The following is a 19705-nucleotide window of genomic DNA, read 5'->3' on the forward strand; positions in this document are numbered from 1 at the left end:
TTGCGTCTTGTTTTGTAGCAGATGAGAGTCATACAGCACGGAAACAGGAGGGGCCACGACCTGAAATATCCACTGCCCAGTTCCCACCTCTTATGCTGCCCGAACCGCTGAATTCCACCAGCATTTTGCATGTTGGTACAGTCCTTTTGAGCTCTGATCTCGTGCCGTCAACCGCCCAACCCTTACCTCTAATTTCATTTCCCAAATCTCCATCAACTCCACTCATCTAGGGGCAATTTATAGTGGTCAGCTCTCAACCTGAGGTGGTCTATTTTTGTTCTCGTCCTATCAGACCATCTGCCTCATTTATAATTAGTACAGTGCTAACTGAATTGATGCTATTTTCCTGCTGTCACTCTGAATGACATTTCATCAAGTTTGACGCCATTTTCTATTTTTTCTCTCCTTAGTCCATCTCTCGTTCTTCCTTTCCTTGATTCCTCCATATCCTTTTTGTTTGGAGGGAAGTCCAGTAATTGATATCTACTAATAAATCCAGTTAACAATTCATAAACATGAGAAAGTCTGCAGATGCCGGAAATCCAAAGCTACACAGAAAATGCTGGAGGAGCTCAGCAAGTCAGGCAGCATCTTAGGAAATGAATAAACCAACAGGGTTTCTGGCTGAGACCCTTCTTCATGACTTTGGATTGTTTGAATTGTCTATTATAAGATCATTCTTTTTCCTGTAAGGATTATTCCACTTCCCATTCCATTGCTCTAGTTTCTCTGTCACTGACATCGCGAAGATTCACACTGTCGTTTTTGATAGGTCAGAAGCACAGATGTGAACTCAGCTGAAATCTGTTAAAATAGAGCAGAAAATGCTAGCAATAGACATTAGGTCAGTTAAACGCGTTAACTTTGTTTTTCTCTCTCCTCGTCTCGAGAGTTTTTTTGGGAAGAGTAAGGTAGAATATGATTGTTTACTGTGTCAAAGTGGTGAAAAGAAACAATTATTTATCCAATAAAATGCAAAACAACTTGTTGATACTGGAAATTTGAAGTAACAAAAGTAATCTGATGTTAGAAATGTTTCAGGTTGATGACTTGAGCAGAACTACTAAAAGTTAGAAATCAAAATAGTTTTAAGTTATGGAGAAAGTGTAAATATGTGGGGAAGGACAGATCAATGAGAGGGTTGAAACCAAGAGAGGTTGAATGGTGCAGCTGTTGGTGGCAGTGGTTGAGAAATATCACTGAAGTTGAGCAGAGAAACAAGAGTGATGAAGAGGTAGGAAAGAAAGTTCACTAGTTCAATGGATTTAATAAGTGAATCCATTGATTTGATCACCTTTAATTAGGATTCCGATAAATTGCAAGTGTTTGAAAATTACGATCAATATTGTAGGTTAGAAATCAGAAATTAGTGATACTTCCATGTCTTTTGGGTGAGGCTGAGGGCATGATAGGATGAGCTCAGCTTTGATGTCCACTTTATGACTGACTGGTTTGTTTCTTCTCACAGCCAAAGCTCAGACATGCATAATAATCAAGTTGCACAGAGCAATGAGTCTAAACTGAGGTGAAAAAAAAATAATATTATTCTGATTGAATATTTATTGTTGGAAGGATGAGGAAGAAAAATTTGCAAAAACAAAATATAACTATCAAAATCTTCCTTCATCGGCAACATCCTTCATCATCGTAACACACACAAATGCTGGAGGAACTCCGCTATCAGGGAAGTATCAATGAAAATGAATAAACAGTCGACATTTCAGGCTGAGACCTTTCCTCAGGACTGGAAAGGAAGGGGGAAGAAGCCAGAATAAAAATGTGGGGGGAAGGAAAGGAGGACAACTATAAGGTGATAGGTAAGCAACACACATAAAATGCTAGAGGAACACAGTAGGCCAGACAGCAGTCCTGATGACGTTTTCTGAAACATTGTTAACTTTTTTCCATAGATGCTGCCTGGCTTGCTGAGTTCCTCCAGCATTTTGTGTGTTGCTTTGGATTTCCAGCATCTGCAGATTTTCTTATGTGGATGATGGGTGAAGCTGGGTGGATAGGAAAGATGAAGGGCTGGAGAGGAAGGCATCTGATAGGAGAGAGGGAAAGAGGAGGGGACCCAGGGATGGTGATAGGCAGGTGAGTAGATTTAAAAGGCTACAGTGGGGAATAGAAGAGGGGAGGGGAAGGTAAACATTTTTTTACTGGAAAGGGAAATCAATATTCATGCCATCATTTTGGAGGCTACCTAGCCAGAATATAAGATGTTGTTCCTCCACCCTGAGGGTGGCCATATCTTGGCATAAGAGGAGGCCATGGGTCGACATGGTGGAACGGGAATTGGCATTAAAATGTTTGGCCACCAGAAAGTTCTGCTTTTGGCCAATGGAGCATAGGTGATCAACGAAGCTGTCCCCCAATTTATGCTGGGTCTCACCAATGCAGCGGAGGCTGCATCAGGAACACTGGTCAAAATAGACAACCCCAACAGATTTGCAGGTGGAAGCCTCACCTGGAAGGGCTGTTTGGGGCTCTGAAAGGAGGTGAGGGAGGAGATAAATGGGCAGGTGTAGTACTTCAGCCACTTGCAGGGATAACTGCTGGGAGGGAGATTAGTGGGGAGGGATGAATGGACAAGGAAATTATTCAGGGAGCAATTTCTGTGGAAAGCAGGGAGAGTAAAGACGTTTGATGGTAGGATCCCTTTAGAGGTGGCAGAAGTTGCAGAGGATGACGTGTTTGATGTGGAGGCTCATGAGGTGGTAGGTAAGGACAAAAGGAATTCCTATCATTAAGGTGGCAGGAAGATAGGGTGAGTGTGGATGCTCGGGAAATGGAGGAGATGTGGTTGAGGGCAGCATCAATAGTGGAGGAAGGGAAACCTTGTTCTTTGAAGAAGGATGACATCTCTGATCTCCTGGAAAGGAAAGCCACATCCAGGGAACAGTTGTGGTGGAGGTGAAGAAACAGAAAAAAGAGAATAGGGTTTTTACAGGAGACAGGGTGGGAAGCGGTATAATCAAGATAATTATGGGAATCAGTGGGTTTATGAAAGATGTCAGTCGACAGTTTGTCTCCAGGGATGGAGACAAAGAGATCAAGAAAGGGGAGGAAAGTGTCAGAAGTGGACCAAGTGAACCACGTGGAAGTTAGATGTAAAGTTGATAAATTTGATGAGCTCAGCATGGGTGCATGAAGCAGCACCAGTGTAGTCGTCAATGTGGTGGAGGAAGAGCTGGGGAGCATTACCAGGAAGGCTGGGAACATGGACTGTTCTACATAGCCAACAAAGAGGCAGGCAAAGCTGGGGCCCATGTGGGTACCCATGGCTATGTCTCAAGTCTTGAGAAAATGGGACAAGCCGAGGGAAAAATTGTTGAGGGTGAGGACCAGTTCTGCCAGAGGGTGGTGGTGGTGGAGGGGAGCTGGTTGGTTCTTTTATTGAAAAAGAAGCAGCAAGCTTTAAGGCCTTCTTGATGGGGTATATAAATGTATAGGGACTGGACATCCTTCATCACTGGTTTAATCTCAATGTGTGAGGAGTTCCCTGGAATACTTGATGAGCAGTATATTTTAAGGGATTTGTAGTGCTTGGAGAGAAATTGACATGATGATTTTCATTGTGTTCTTGAGATTTAATTGTGCAGATTCAATTTAACACAATTAGCAGATAAATGCATACCTCAGAGATCTTAGAATCCGGATGTTGTTCTCATGTAGAATGAGCATAATTAAACTGAGGTTTAATATCATCAATTAGACAGACGTTTAGGTAATATTAATGTGGAAGTTTTACAAATATAATCTTAAATTCCAGTTGGTGATATCCTCAGCATAACTGGCACTGAGTTTATGTTGTGTTGAGTTATGATAAACAAATCATTTTAAACTATATTGCTGATAGAACTATCACAAAAGTGAGGTTAAGAGCCTAAAATAATTACTACAGTTTTCCACATCCTTTTTTTTCAGCAAATTACAGTTTCATTGATCCATGTGGCATAGTAGTGAATTTGAGATTCAGTTTGAGTTTCAATAATTTATGAAGTTAGATTTTGGAGGAACATGTAACAGTTTTTACCTCGGTAAAACGCCAATGTTTTCAATGTAAAATATCAATTACTGGAAGCATGTCAGTGTCTGAAAACATTAACAGGGAGGTTATTGTATGTTATGAAGTAATATTTGTCACCAATGTTTTTCTACAACTCGAATGCACACCTCAAGTAATTATCAAGACAGAAGATGACTGTATTATCACCAGAGTGTTCCTGTTTCTTGGTTATAAGAAATCAGGTGAGATACTAAGTTGAGATTTTATCTGCAAAATGTAGATTTTATCTAAGATGGAATGTTTCAATAAATATATTTGAAATGGTGTATGAAATAAACTGAAGTAAAACTAGACCTAACATCATCAGATATAGGAACAGAATTAGGCCATTCAGCCCATCAAGTCTGCTCCACCATTTGATCATGACTGATTTATTTTCCCTCTCGACCCTATTATCCTGCCTTCTCTTTGTAACCTTTGATGTCCTTACTAATCAAAAATCTATCTACCTCCACTTCAAATATACCCAGTGGCTTGGTCTCCACAGGCAACTGTGGCAATGATTTCACCATCCTCAGTCTAAAATAATTCCTCCTCATCTCATATCTAAAGGGATGTCCTTGTATTCTAAGGCTGTGGATTCTTGTCCTAGACTGTTCCACTATTCGCTATTGGAACTATTCTCACCATGCCCACTCTCTCTAGCCCTTTCAATATTTGGTCAGTTTTAGTGAGAATTTCCTCACTTTTCTGAACTCCAGTGAGGACCAGAGCCTTCAAATGCTCCATATACGTTAACCCTTTCAACCCTGGGATTATTCTTGTAAACCTCCAACCATTCTTAGATATGATGACCAAAACTTCTCCTAATAGTCCAAATGCGGGCTGACCAATATAATAGAAAGGCTCAACATTACATCTTTGCTTTTATTTTTAGTCTTCTTGAAACTTTGCATTTGCTTTCCTTACTACTGGTTCAACCTGCAAACTAACCTTGAGGGAATCCTGCACTAGGACTCCCAAGGTCTTTGCACCTCTGATTTCTGAGTTTTCTCCCTGTTTAGAAAATAGTCTACTCCTTTACATCCTCTACCAAAGTGCATGACCATGTGCTTCGCTGCAGTACATTATCTGTGCATTGCAACACTGTGTGTCAGACAGAGTGGTCAGCAGCACTGGGGCTCCACAGGGGACTGTCTTGTCTCCCTTTCTCTTCATCATCTACACCTCAGACTTCAACTACTGCACAGAGTCTTGCCATCTTCAGAAGTTTTCTGATGACTCTGCCATAGTTAGATGCATCAGCAAGGGAGATGAGGCTGAGTACGGGGCTACGGTAGGAAACTTTCTCACGTGGTGTGAGCAGAATTATCTGCAGCTTAATGTGAAAAAGACTAAGGAGCTGGCGGTGGACCTGAGGAGTGCTAAGGCACCGGTGACCCCTGTTTCCATCCAGGGGGACAGTATGGACATGGTGGAGGATTACAAATACCTGGGGATACGAATTGACAATAAACTGGACTGGTCAAAGAACACTGAGGCTGTCTACAAGAAGGGTCAGAGCCGTTTCTATTTCCTGAGGAGACTGAGGTCCTTTATCATCTGTCAGACAATGCTGAGGATGTTCTACGAGTCTGTGGTGGTCAGTACTATCATGTTTGCTGTTGTGTGCTGGGGCAGCAGGTTGAGGGTAGCAGACACCAACAGAATCAGCAAACTCATTTGTAAGGCTAGTGATGTTGTGGGGATGGAACTGGACTCTCTGACAGTGGTGTCTGAAAAGAGGATGCTGTCCAAGTTGCATGCCGTCTTGGATAATGTCTCCCATCCACTACATAATGTACTGGTTGGGCATAGGAGTACATTGAGCCAGAGACTCATTCCACCGAGATGCAACACAGAGTGTCATAGGAAGTCATTCCTGCCTGTGGCCATCAAACCTTACAACTCCTCCCTTGGAGGGTCAGACACCCCGAGCCAATAGGCTGGTCCTGGACTTATTTCCATTTGGCATAATTTACATATTATTATTATTTAATTATTTATGGTTTTATATTGCTATATTTATACTCTATTCTTGGTTGGTGCAACTGTAACGAAACTCAATTTCCCTCGGGATCAATAAAGTATGTCTGTCTGTCTGTCACTTCATTGCCTATTCTCCTAATCTGTCCAAGTCCTTCTGTAGGCTCCCTGCTTCCTCAAAACTACCTGCACCTCCATCTATCTTTGTGAAATAGAAAAAATTAAATAACTATTCTACATTCTATGCCCGAAACATCCGCTCAACGTTGTATTTCAAGATTTACATTGTGTACAACACAGGAGTGGAGTTTAGAAGGAAGGACAGCTTTTGAGGAAGCGGAGAGAATAGAAAATGGAGTATAACAAGCCTGAAATCCAGTTGATAGTGTGTCATCTTTGAGATTTCTTTTCTTTTACCTTTGCAGAATCTATGGTACTTGATGGGTTGAGTTAAGAAAGGACGTTTCCCTTCAACCTCAAGTATTTTGGCAAGGTATACTATCTGTTTAATTGCAACTTTTTTTTATTAGTATTCTGCTATCTGTCTTGAAATTAAACCAAATTTTATTAACAATGACATATAGAAAGGACAGTAAATTAGCAATGAATCAACAATGAACAATTGGTCAGATTTAATCTCAATAAAATGTAATTGTAAGAGTTCCATATAATGTAAGCAGTAATTTCTCACTGTTTCTGTTTTCTTACTCTAAATTGATAAAAGGTAGTACACAGGAAACCTTTTCTTTTGTAGAAATGACATTTTTATACAGGACACAAGAAGGTTCTATATGTTCATGGCTTGGCTTTCAATTTTTTCTTTATTTTTTTCAAGGGCAAATGGACATTAAAGTCCAGGAAGATTCTGCTTTCAGTCCCTGTCTAATAAAGGAAATGTTATAGCTATTGCTATTAGTCTTGAGACTTGAAAATATCCCTGATTGCTATTGAGCCCTGCTGGTAAAATGCAAATATTAGGTACTGCTTGAGAATGAGCTTGTGTGTGATTCACACAAGAATAGCCCATTAGTATGACACTGGAGAACTGCTATCGCTCATGAAGTTATACCTTGACTTTAGTTAGTGAATTCATGAAAGAAAGCAGAGAAACTGATTAGGAAAATTGGATGCAACTCAGGCAAGGCTACCGTCATAGTCATCAATAAAAACATTTACCACGTAACCCTTAAAAAGAGTACTGTACTGCTGAAAATGATTTGTAGCCTGTACAATAAACACCAAATTCAATATACTGCATAGTTCAGTAGTTCTTGCAGTAAACATTCAGGAGTATATTGTTACTTTTCTTGATAACAGAATTTCACTGTCTTTCTTAAATGTACAAAATGCACAATTTTTATCTGCATCTGAAGAAGCAAATTTTAGATGTTGTCTTTTAGTACCTGCCATGCAAAACTATTAGAATCAAAATCTTACAGCACAGAAACTGACTAGCTTTGGCTGACCAAGTTCGTGCCAACCACTGGGCACCAATTTACACTAATCCTAGTTTATATTTCCCACATTCCCCTTTACACGTCCCAGTATTCTTCCACTTAGCTACACACTAGAGCAATTTATAGTAGCCAATTAGCCAACTATGTTTTTGAGATGGAGGAAATGAAGCACGCAAAGAAAACATGCACAGTCAGTCACAGAGAGAATGTGTAAGCTCCATACAGAATGCAGCAGAGAACAGGATAGAAACCAAGCCTACTAATTGCTCTAATAACTACCAGCTCTCCAAAATGCAGAAGATGTATAGCATAGCACTTATAATTCAGAAGTCTTGATTGTGCTTTTTAATTTAAATTTGTGGGTAAAAGTTTTTAAAAAACTGTAAGTCTTGTAAATTGAGCAGGTTGTGTAGGAAAAATATACACTGTAAATTTAACTCCTACAAATAAGAATATTTTATTTGCTATTGCAAATAAAAATTCTGCAAATACCTCTTAGATAGAATGTTCCATTAAGTTAAATATCACCTGTATCTCTTTGAAAAATGGCTTGAATTTGGAGCAAATTGCAGATTGCTTATTGATCCAAATATTTGCTATTTTCTTGTTGTCTCTTTTAACAAAGAGAAATGCATTTTGCACCTCAGTGAGACGTATCTTGGGAATTATTTATGCCAGTGGTTTCTAATTCAAATAGAATGACTTTCAACAAGCTGGACTGTACCCAGACTATAGTAGAAGATGAAACCAGGCAAGAAACCCTAAGGCATGGTATGTAATTTTTTTCTGTATTACAAAACAGTATTTTATAACCTTGAAATCCATCAGTAAGAATGATTGAGAACTCTATGAATATTATGCACTTAATGTGGTACTGTGCAGGCTCCATTTGCATGGCATAATTAGGCATAGTGGCCAGCTGCATCAATGGCATTCATGCTAGGCATGATTGATGTCACTGTTGTTAAGCTGTAGTTTAAATATATGTGTGAATAAAATTGTGTGTCTTTGAATGCAGAACAGGACTTAAACTCTGCTCCATACTTATTAAAGAACTGACATTCCCATGTGCTGCTCTCAGGGAGTCTAGCAATGAAGTGAAAGATGGTCCTGAAGTTGGCCATCTCTCAGCAAAGTTCTCCTTTCCTACAAGGGCAAGGATTAATGGAGTTCCAAACTCTGACTGCAAACAGAAAATTAATTACAATGGTTTGATAACCTCTCTGACACAAGGTCAAAACGGTCTCCGATTGTCTCACTGAGATCTGTTGTCCTCTGGAACTTCCTTCATGGCAGAATATCACAGAATTATGTTTGCATTTCTTGTAACTAATACTTTATTTCCCACACACACAAAGCCTCAGATTCACAATTATCATGCACCTATTGCATTGCCCATTGTGGGAATTAGAATATTGATTCATGATGAAAGTCATCAGGTCTCCCATGTGACATGCTGCTCCTCTTTACTGTATAGTTTTGAATGCTGAGTAATTTCAAGGCCACTCACTCTTACCTTAGACATACATTTAATGTTATCTCTTCCCTGAATTCCTGTTGCATGATGTATTATTCTTATATATTGTGTTCACTGAATGACATCATTTCCCAATATTCTACTACATTTAAGCCCAATTTGTGACACAAAGGCCATCTTAATCTGTTCTATGCTTCTGCCTAATACTAATACCTGGTTGCAAATGAAACTTAAAATACATTTGTCAGAAATCCTTTGCCTGTTTACCAACTGATTTTGTATTTATCCAAAACTACAAAGAATATCAACATATCAATAACTGATTCCCTCTGAGCCTCACTGAAGATGCAGGCATTAGTTTGAGGCTTTCTGCCATCTCTTAATATACGGTTTTTCTATCTCCTATTCTTTCTGAAAAGGACACTAATACATGCAAAACAAGATTCAACATTAAAATGAATGTCATTTCTCAAAGCAACATTTAAAATTTCAGATTTAAAGTACATCATAATTATCTATTACTATATATATGATGGATGTAAAAAGTATTGAGTGTATTAGGCAAATGTTTCCCTAGATATGAAATTCACAATAAAGTCAAGAAGAGGGGAAACAAAGATAAAACTAATGTATTCAAACATCATGAACAAAAGCATAACAGGAAAAAAAGACTGCATAACATTGAAGTACTGAGTACAATGAAACACACTTATAAAACCATTATATTGCTCTAGACAAAGAATAAATTCAGCAAAACTTGAAACAACCTAAACTAGTAAAAGAATGGTATAAACATACTGATACACTAAAGCAAATATAACAGAAAATTCAAAATTTAACTAGTTAAAAAAAATAGAAATTTTAAGTTCTCATTGTAAAGCAGGTTTTTCGTTAACTACCAGAAAACATCACAGTTTGTGAATGATATAACAATGAACATTATACCAGTTCAGAGATTTGGAATCATTGGTAAAAAAGAAAGTGAACATATGCAAATCAGTGAAGCATTTTTCTTCATACAGCCTTTATACAGGATGATAGGAGTTAGATTTTCAGCAAGAGGCTGAAATACTATCCAGGAGCACACCCCATCATTTTTAACTTACCAAAACGACATATCTGCCAATCATTGCACAAACCTAAGATTGAACTATGAAGACTTTTGCTTCCTCACAATGTTGTTTTGTACAGTAATGTATTTTCTTCATGATTTTAAATCACACAGGATTAAAAACAATAATATAATTTCAGAAAATTTAAGAAAATATATAGAAACACTTTTTTTTGTACAAAGCTCACAAATATTGTCAATAAAAGGGACTGACTAATGTTTGCAGTTGGCATTTCCCTTTGGCCATCATGTGCATCCAAGGATTTTTAAAAAAATTCTGGTTGGTTTTATCATATTTCATAATGAATAGCCAGAGAAAAATAATCTTTCATATTATTTTTCTGACGACTAAAATCAAGAGAATTAAAATAAGAAGAGAAAATGCTTCTGTTGCTTTTTATAACAAATGCATTTACAAGATGGAAGAATAATTATGAATTTTTATGCACGCCAAGGGTGGAAGAATGAATGTTTTCCAAAATGTATGCTCAAGGAATGATTTTTTTAATGTTACTGCCAGATGTAATGCAGCAGTGGCAGTCTGAAAATAGCTTTGGCTGACCTCCTTTATTCCAGTGTTTCAGTCAGTGTCATCTTGGCAACAGATTTTATATGATGGGTGAAGTGCTGGTTGTTTCATGCAGGGAGGCTGAATGTTCCATGAGATGCATAAGGGAGATGATAGGTATTTATAATATACAAAAGGAGATAGAGAGCAAAGCAACAGGTGGCTGAATTGTTACTGCAGAATAAAATCAGTTGAAACTCGTCATGCTTGTTGGGAGGAGAGGAAATTGTGTTGTAACAAATGCAAAACAAGAATCTCTTATATGTGAAATGAGTACTTTCCTTCTAACAGCCAAAGTGCAGAATTGTTAGTATTAAATTCAACAAAGTCTTTAGAAAAATGAATAAATTTGTCCTATAGGTCTTGTATGGAATTAAATACTGATCTGAGGGGGTAAACATATTTTCGTCAGATCACTTTGCCATCTGCTACCTTTTGTCGTATAAGTTTAACAAATACTCTGGCAAAGATCCCAATGTCATCATAATATGGGAAATAAACGCAGCAGATGCAGGAAATCAGGCTGCAACTATAGAAAGAGAAACAGTTAAAATTTCAGTTGCAAGACTGTTTGAATATTTCCAGTATTTTCTGTTTCTATTTTAGATTTCCAACATCTGTAATTTTTGTTTTTAATTGGATGTTTCTGATTAGTCAATATAGTTGCAATCCCCTTTCCAAATAGAAACTACAAGCCCATTCTTAGTTTGTCCTGAAGAAGGCTCTCAGCCTGAAACGTTAACTGGTTACTCTTTTCCATGGATGAGTTCCTCCAGCATTTTGTGTGTGTTGCCTTAGTTTGTAATATGTTTTGAAAATAATTAGCTAAATGGACCATACAGGCAGTCCCTGGGATTACGACAGGATTCAAATCCTGAGTACTGCTCACAACCTGCACTGTTTGTAAGTTGGAAATGAACAGAAGCAGTGTGTTGGAGAGGCTCGCAGAAATAAATGACTTTGTTGGGCGTGTGAGCAGGCGCGAGAAGAACAGCCGCTAGCTGGCTTCACTGACTCAGTGAGTAAGCAAGAAGGTCAGTTGAGCATTCATACCTCTGCTCAGCTTTACCCAGCCTCTAGATGGTGCAGCATAGGGGTGAGAGATAGGGCATGAAAGGTTGGGGGGGGTGGGGAAAGAAGGGTCATGTAAATCACTTGTTCGCACCTAGCAGAAGCTACCTGCCAGCCCTATAACAGAGGGCAAATCCATCCCGATCTAACCCCCACCCCCCGATCTGCAAATGCTATGTGTTTAAAAACTGGGGAGGACCTACATATAATTTATTATTTATTTAACAACACACACATTAAAAAGCAACATTTGGTGATTTGGCTCTGTGGAATTCACATGCAAAGTATGTAAATTTTTGACATGTAAGATCGACCAGTATATGTACGGCTCCATTGCCTAACACCTCAAACTGAAATTGCACTCTTCAAATATTTATCTATCTACTTTCTGTGCACTTAGATACTCAGTAATACTGAAAATATTTTATTCAAATAACACTTGCTTTGTGTAGCTTTTGCAGATTACTAGAAAGGACATAAGACAAAGGCAGTAGCACCAATGCCCTTCTTTCTTTGCAATGGACATATTTGTATTTATCCAAATTGGTAAATCAAATTGTGTCACACAACCCAGTATCAATCCGACCCTTTAGTAACTGCTATCTGAACTTTAACATTATTTCTTTGGAGTTTCTCCAAAAGTGACGTGATACTTTTCTATGAATATTACTTTGAGTGCTGGGGGTGGTTTGGTGGTGGGGAGAGGGAGGAAGGGTGAATCAGGGGACAGGTGACTAGTGGGCTGCCGCTTGTCATTGTGGCACATCCTCTTGATTTACTCTGAAATTGATAATGATTTTAATGACTGATGGTGCCACTTTTCAATAAGTTGATATAAGAGTACATAATATAGAATTTCTAACTTCTAAAACTTACATGTACTTCAAAACTTGTATTTATTTTGAGATCCAGCATGGTAGCAGGCCTTTCTGGCCCTCTGCATGGCAGTATTGAACCCATGTGACCAATTAACCTACTACCCTGTTCTTTAGGAGCGTGTCAGTAACTGTTTAGCCATACAGTACCTCATTTATCTCTCTCTTATTTACATCTGTCCTTTCCTGACAATTCCACCTTTCTTTACTTCTAATGCATTTTACATTCATGACTTTACATTAAGTTAACTGTTCTAATTTATACCTACCTCGTTTTGGATTCTGTGAGTCTAAGAGAGGATTCTTCAGTCATATTGGTCACAAATCTGAAGTGGATATTGTGCTGAGTTGGATCTCCAAGAACTATTAGTTTCAAATAGCAGTGGGTGACCATTTGGTAATAATGAAGCTTTGCTGCTGACTGCAAAATCTGGGCTTCTAATTGCGGGCTCACTCCTCAGCTTCCTGCTCTATACAGTCTTTCTGGCATCTCAAACCCGCAGAAAATCTTATTTCTCTCACTCTATCTTTCCTATGCACATCTATTAGGTTTTGAAAATCTAACTTCAACCTCTTAATTTCTATGTTTCCATTTTGCACTATAGTCCTCAACCTTTTTGTAACTAAGATGTAATCATTACCTAAAATTACTTTTCTGATGATCACCTAAAATTGTAACAAATGTATCTGTCTTTCTGTATTTAAATAGCATCCTCACAAAACCACGACAATTTCAGCAATAAATTTAAAAATTAACAACATACTCTTTCATAATCTTTAATTATCTTTGAAGAAACATGAATTTAAAACAAAATGACGAAGGCTATGCTGATAATCAAGCACCCATTTATTTTAATACCACTTTTCCTCACATCCCCCTGAAGCGCACTGCTTCCCTCCGATTCTTCTGCTGCCTAACTTCGATAGTGGAAATTTACAGTAACTAAATAATCTACCAACAACGTCTTTGGCCAGTGAGAGAATGCTGGAGCACCCGAAGGCAATCCACATGATCATAGGGAGAATGTGCTATATGCACAGGGACAGCATCAGAGGTCAAAATCACACCTGGGTTTCAGTAGTTGTAAGGCAGCAGACCTATTTTAATTTATCCTGAGGCCACATAACTTTTGGTTTTGTAAAGTCTTATTTAGTATCAGCAGTTATTCAGAGGTTTATCATCTCCATTAATTATTAAGAATGAGGTTTCTGTGTACTTGCATATGATGAAAAATGACTAAGTCTGCATGGTTCCCTTGAGGGGAAATCTTCCCCAACCAATGTTTTGGCTGAAATTGGGGGACCAACTAACCCCATTGAAAGCTGCAGTGGGTGTCAGGGAGAAGTCCCTGCCACTGCTCCGCCACCGGGAGATGTATCGGGGCTAAGCAAATGAAACATCAATGAATGGTGATCCCTGGCTGATGACCCTGCAGCTGACCTAAGGCCACTGTTGGAGGTGCAGCAGGCAACAATGCCAAGCAGGAAACACCTTCCTGTAAATCTCATTACATCTCTTTGAGAAAATAACAGGCAGGATAGACAAAGAAGAATCAGTGGCTGTAGTTTACTTGGATTTTCAGAAGGCCTTTGACAAGGCGCTAAACAAAGTCCCACAAATACTAGCACAGGTGGAAGATTGCCCAACCGACAGGAGACAAAAGTGGAAACAAAAAAGGCCTTTTCTGGTTGGCTGCCAGTGGCTAGTGGTGTTCGCTAAGGGCTGGTGTTGGAACTGCTTCTTTTCATGTTATATGTTAATGATCTGGATAATGGAATTGATGGCTTTGTGGCCAAGTTTGCAGACAATACAAACTAGGTGAAGGAATAGCAGTGTTGATGAAACAGGGAGTCCACAGAAGGTCTTGGACAGATTAGCAGAATGGGCAAAGAAGCTGCAGATGATATACAGTTTAGGAAAGTGTATGGCCATACACTTTGGTAGAAGGAATAAAGAAAAAGACTATTTTCATCACAGGCAACATATTCAGAAATTGGAGGTGCAAAGGGCCTTGGGAATCCCAGTGCAGGATTCTCTAAAGCAGGAATTCCCGACCTTTTTTATGCAGTGGCCACCTACCATTAACCAAGGCGTCTGTGGAACCCCTGCTTTAAGGGTTAACTTTCAGGTTGAGTCAGTGAAAAGGAAGGCAAACACAATGTTAGCATTCATTTCAAGATGATATGAATATAATAATAAAAAAAGAATGTAATGCTAAGGCTTTACAAGACCATAAAACATCTGAGCCGAATTAGGTCATTTGGCCGATCAAGTCTGCTCTGCCATTTCATTATGGCTGATCCAATTTTCCTCTGCGCCATCCTCCTGTCTTCTTCCCATATCCCTTCAGGCCCCGACCAATCACGGATCTATAAACCTCTGCCTTAAATATACATAAGGACTTGGCCTCCATAGCTGCCTGTGGCAACAAATTCCACAGATTCATCACTCTCTGGCTAAAGAAATTCCTCATCATCTCCATTCTAAATGGACGCCCCTCTATTCGGAGGCTGTGTCCTCTGGTCTTGGACTCTTCCACCATAGGAAACATCCTTTCCACATCCACTTTACCATTTGAGAGCTTTCAATGAGATCACTCTTCATTCTCCTGAATTCCAGTGAATACAGGACTAGAGTGAACAAACACTCTTCATAAGCCATTCAACCCTTTCTAAGATAAGGGGCCCAAAACTGCTCACAATACTCCAAGTGAGGCCTCACCAGTGCTTTATGAAGTCTCAACATTACATCCTTGCTTCTATATTCTAGTCCTCTTGAAATGAATGCTAACATTGCATTTGCCTTCCTCACCAGATTTAACCAGCAAATTAACCCTTAGTGAATCCTGCACAAGGACTCCCAAGTTCCTTTGCACCTCAGTGTTCAGTATTTTCTCGCCATTTAGAAAACGTCAACGTTTTCATTTCTTCTACCGAAGTGCATTGGTCAGACCGTATTTAGGTATTGTGAGCTGTTTTGAGCCCCATATTGAAAGAATGGGTGGCATTGAAGAGGTTCAGGGGGAAGTTCGTGAGAATGATCCCAGCAATGAAAATCTGTTGGAATTCTTTGAGACAATTAACAGGCAGGATAGACAAAAGAAAATCAGTGGATGTTGTGTACTTGGATTTTCAGACGGCCTTTGAAAAAGTGCTGCACATGAGACTGCTAAGCAAGAGCCTATGGTTTGATCTGGGCCTGTACTCACTGGAGTTTAGAAGAATGAGGGGGTATCTCATTGAAACCTACTGAATATTGAAGGGCCTGAATAGAATAGATATGCAGTGGATGTTTCCAATCATAGGGGAATTTGGGACTAGAGGGCACAGCCTCAGAATATGAGGATGTCCCTTTAGAACAGAGAAGAGGAGAAATCTCTTTAGCTAGAAGGTGGTGAGTCTGTGGAACTCATTGCCAGAGACGGCTGTGGAAGGCAACTCGTTGGGTATATTTAAAGTGGAGCTTGATAGTTTCTTGATTAGTAAGGCCATCAAAGACTACAGGGAGAAGGCAGAAAAAGACGACTGAGAAGGAAAATAAATCAGCCATAATGGAATGGCAGAGCAGACCTGATGAGCTGAATAGCCTAATTCTGTCCTTGTGTCTTGTGGACTAAAAGACATTTATTTTTACATTATTTTCAGCCTTGGATCATATATTAACATTAAGTTTGAAAGCTACAAGTTCGTGTCCAACTCCATATACAAACTAATGCAAAGGCTCCAGTGCACTATTGAGGAATCGCTGAATTGCTGATGTTACCATACTTTGGTAAAAATATTAAATTGATGATGCTAAAACAATGCATGGCCTGGTCTGTAATTATACTTTAGTCGACATTACTAAAATAGATTATCCGCCGTTATCACAGAGCTTTCGTTTGGAGTAATTTGCATGTGTAAATTGACTGCCAAATTTTCTACATCTCCACAGTAACTATACTTGGAAAGTATTTTAATGACCATGAAGGAACTTGGCATGTTTAAAAATGCGAGCCATTCCTCTCCCTATAGCTTCAGTCTGGCATCTCCACTGTGATGAACCCCTAAATACATTTCAGACAGTTCTGTAAAATGATCGGCTTTAATACTGACTTTGAGTGATGCATGGTGGTATAAGGATTACTAATTCAGTTAGGGGATAAATGGTAGTTTTTCACAATAGAGAGGTGATCGCCAATATCAGTTCCATGCCTGGTATCTTTATTCCATAATGAAGTATTGCAAACCGGAACAGGAACAGGAAATATCTTTGAATTTTGCAGTAAGATGAACTGCGATTCAGTTGTACAGAATGTGTTATATTTCTGTTTTATTGATTTGGTTTCAGAAGGAAGGAAAATCACTTTGCACTAGGATCACATCAAAAAGTTTTCCAATATGAGTATATTAAAACCATCCATCTGTTTTCCTGTAGTTCTTTAATAATAAACATCAATTTGATACAAATGACTATGTTCTGACCTGAGGACTGCAATTCACCCTCAGGTCACAAAATACCATGCAAGAGAATATTCTCTTGGTATTTAATGATAATATATATTCCTCTGTTAATACAAATCAACTTCAGTTTGGATTTGGAAGTGATTAGTTGCTTCTGTGACATCAATTTTGCTTACAAAATAAGTACTATGCAAGCTAGCCAATATGGTCATTCTGAGCTGCGATATAGTGTTTTTCACAAAAGCCTGTGAAGTGGGAAAATGAGAAAATAAAATACATTTTTTTAAAAAAATGATGAGCGAAAGGGCAGAATTTAACATGGCCACATTACATCCAATTTTTAAAAGTTCAATATAAGTGGCTTATAAATTTTTTGTACCCTGGGAATTCAAATGTCTTTCTCCTGCTGAATGAATTGCTTTGGATTGAAGTTGCTAAGAACTGCTGGAAAAGCAAAATGGCCACTGCCAATGGCTTCTACAATTACAGCAACTATGTTTGGAAGAATGACCCACATCACTGCTATTTGGCTGCTTACAGCTCGACCACCATTGTTCTTTTTGGCAATTCAATATCCCTACATATATTCTGTGACTTTACCTTTCTTTGAAGTTTGTATAGTAGCCCTATATGGCATTGTTATTCTTTACATCACAGCAAAATAACTATGCAGAAGAAATCAAGAGGAATGACAAAATTATTATGACTCCTTACACATAAGTGGGCTTTTCATGAGACTGATGACAGGATTTAACAAAATGTGCCTAAACTACTTTTGAATTTTAATAATATAATATGAGAGATCTGTTGTAAACTAGATTGAATTTAATAGTATATGCAACCATTTCCCAACTAGCAAACAGTAAACATTTGTGACTTATGCTATTGGAATGAATAAATACCTTATCCTGATAGCAGTTATTATTGTGGAAGAAAATCTACTGACAACCTTCACCCATTAGCTTCTACAGATAGGATATTTCATAGATATCTCGCTTTTAAACCTAAGGACAGATGTCTTGCCTTATTTTTGAGGGAATACTTTCTGCATTTTGTAACTCTATTAAAAAAAAACACAGTAACTAACTTTACGAACACATGGCCAATAATGTCTTGTGATTCATGCAAACATTTCTTGTCTTCGTGAATTACAACCACAAGTCAACAGACAAAGAAAAGGCAGACATACTTCTGTATCTTCAGATATGAATCTGAAGATTTGTTCAAAGAAAATATTTTAAAAGAAATGACAAAATTATTAACACTACAATATTAGAAAGCGCAGATAACTAGCTAATTGGGGACTCACACCGTAGCAGTCATGCAGCAGTAATGAAATTAAAAACTCGCCAATCAGAATAGTTGCATAGCCAAGAACGCAACTAAATTCAACCAGTTTTATATAAAATGGGCACACTGAAATTAACAATAGCCACTAGATTTTTTGACTTGGCAATTGGCTACTATAACATCAGATTATATTTATCTCTCACATGTATAATCATACATGGGACTCATATGCTTTTCAACCAAACAGAATCTAAGCTCATTAGGTAGAATGACTAGTTCTGTGGGTGGCTGTCTGACCCTCCACTTAGTTTGCAAATGTTTAAGAGCTCTTTCTCCGTTAGCCATGGCAGGAACGTTTCCCTGGATCCTCTTGTAAAGGTTCATTTCCATTCAGTTGTGTTGTATATCTCCAAATAAAATCTGTGCAAGGCTGCAAACAGCATACGACTGATTGTCTTCCACACAATAACTCTTCAAAACTAACAAGCAACTTCTTCTTGCGTTATTTAAACAAAAGAAGAAAATCCTGCTAGTGGTGTTCTAGATCCTGGAGCAAGGCTGCTGGCAGGTCGATACAGGGTACCTGGCTGGCTGCTACTGTTGGAGTGATGCTGGGGAGTGGGTGTAAGACTTCTCTTAACTCGGTACAGGCTGCCTTGTTGAGGAACATGGATGTTGTTGGTTGAATTAGCAGCAGATTGGTGGCTATGAGCTGGATCACCTGATTCACTCTCTGTGTAACTGTAGGCTTGAATTCTTGAGATGCCTTTCTGCTGCCGTCTCCATGAATTGTAATATGTCGGATCACTTATGTAGTGATTAACAAAAGAATGTGTCTTAGGTCTGTTCTGATCGACTTCACAATCACTGTCACTGCCCTGTTGAGGAAAAAAATAAGAGTCCAAAGGTTATCTTTGTTTAAAAAAAACAGATGCACAGTACCGCTTTCAAAACTCTTATTTTGTATCAGAAGCTGGCACATTTAAAGCGTATAACAGCAAAGAACATAATGAAGAGTTATAATATTTCACAAAAAACTGCTGGCAATAATAAATTTCATGATATGTTTCTGAGGGCAGTAAGTTTTGGCTGTGCTTTGGTAGTAAAAGTAATGTTTTATGTTGCCTTCATTTGTCTATAATATGCCTAGGTGGGTAAAGTGTGTACCTGCACCATCCTGAAATATTTGTAAAGTTTCATTCTCCATATTCTGGTTTTACTGATTATCAAAATGACAAATATTATGACTTAAAACAAATCTAATCCTATCTAATCAATTTGCAAACCCACTGTTGGAGCAAAATCTGATTCTTCAATTTTTAAAAATTTTAGCGTGTCGCACCAGACAGTCAGCCATTTTTGTCTGGCGTGTGGTGTCA

General features: G+C 38.5%; 2 protein-coding genes across 4 annotated transcripts in view; both read right to left on the bottom strand.

Annotated features, from left to right (window-relative positions):
* Positions 1-19705, bottom strand: part of rpl38 (ribosomal protein L38) — a 259773-nt gene that overhangs the window by 64756 nt on the left and 175312 nt on the right. The window lies entirely within an intron of this gene.
* LOC140187285 (protein sidekick-2-like) overlaps positions 14530-19705 on the bottom strand; it is a 971472-nt gene continuing 966296 nt past the window's right edge. For all 3 annotated transcript variants that reach the window (XM_072242443.1, XM_072242442.1, XM_072242441.1), the window contains one exon: positions 14530-19204. In XM_072242443.1, the coding sequence (XP_072098544.1) occupies positions 18833-19204 (372 nt within the window). In that variant the 3' untranslated portion in view covers positions 14530-18832. The remainder of the gene's footprint in view (positions 19205-19705) is intronic.

This window comes from Mobula birostris, chromosome 24 (genome assembly GCF_030028105.1).
Source record: "Mobula birostris isolate sMobBir1 chromosome 24, sMobBir1.hap1, whole genome shotgun sequence".
NCBI lineage: Eukaryota > Metazoa > Chordata > Chondrichthyes > Myliobatiformes > Myliobatidae > Mobula > Mobula birostris.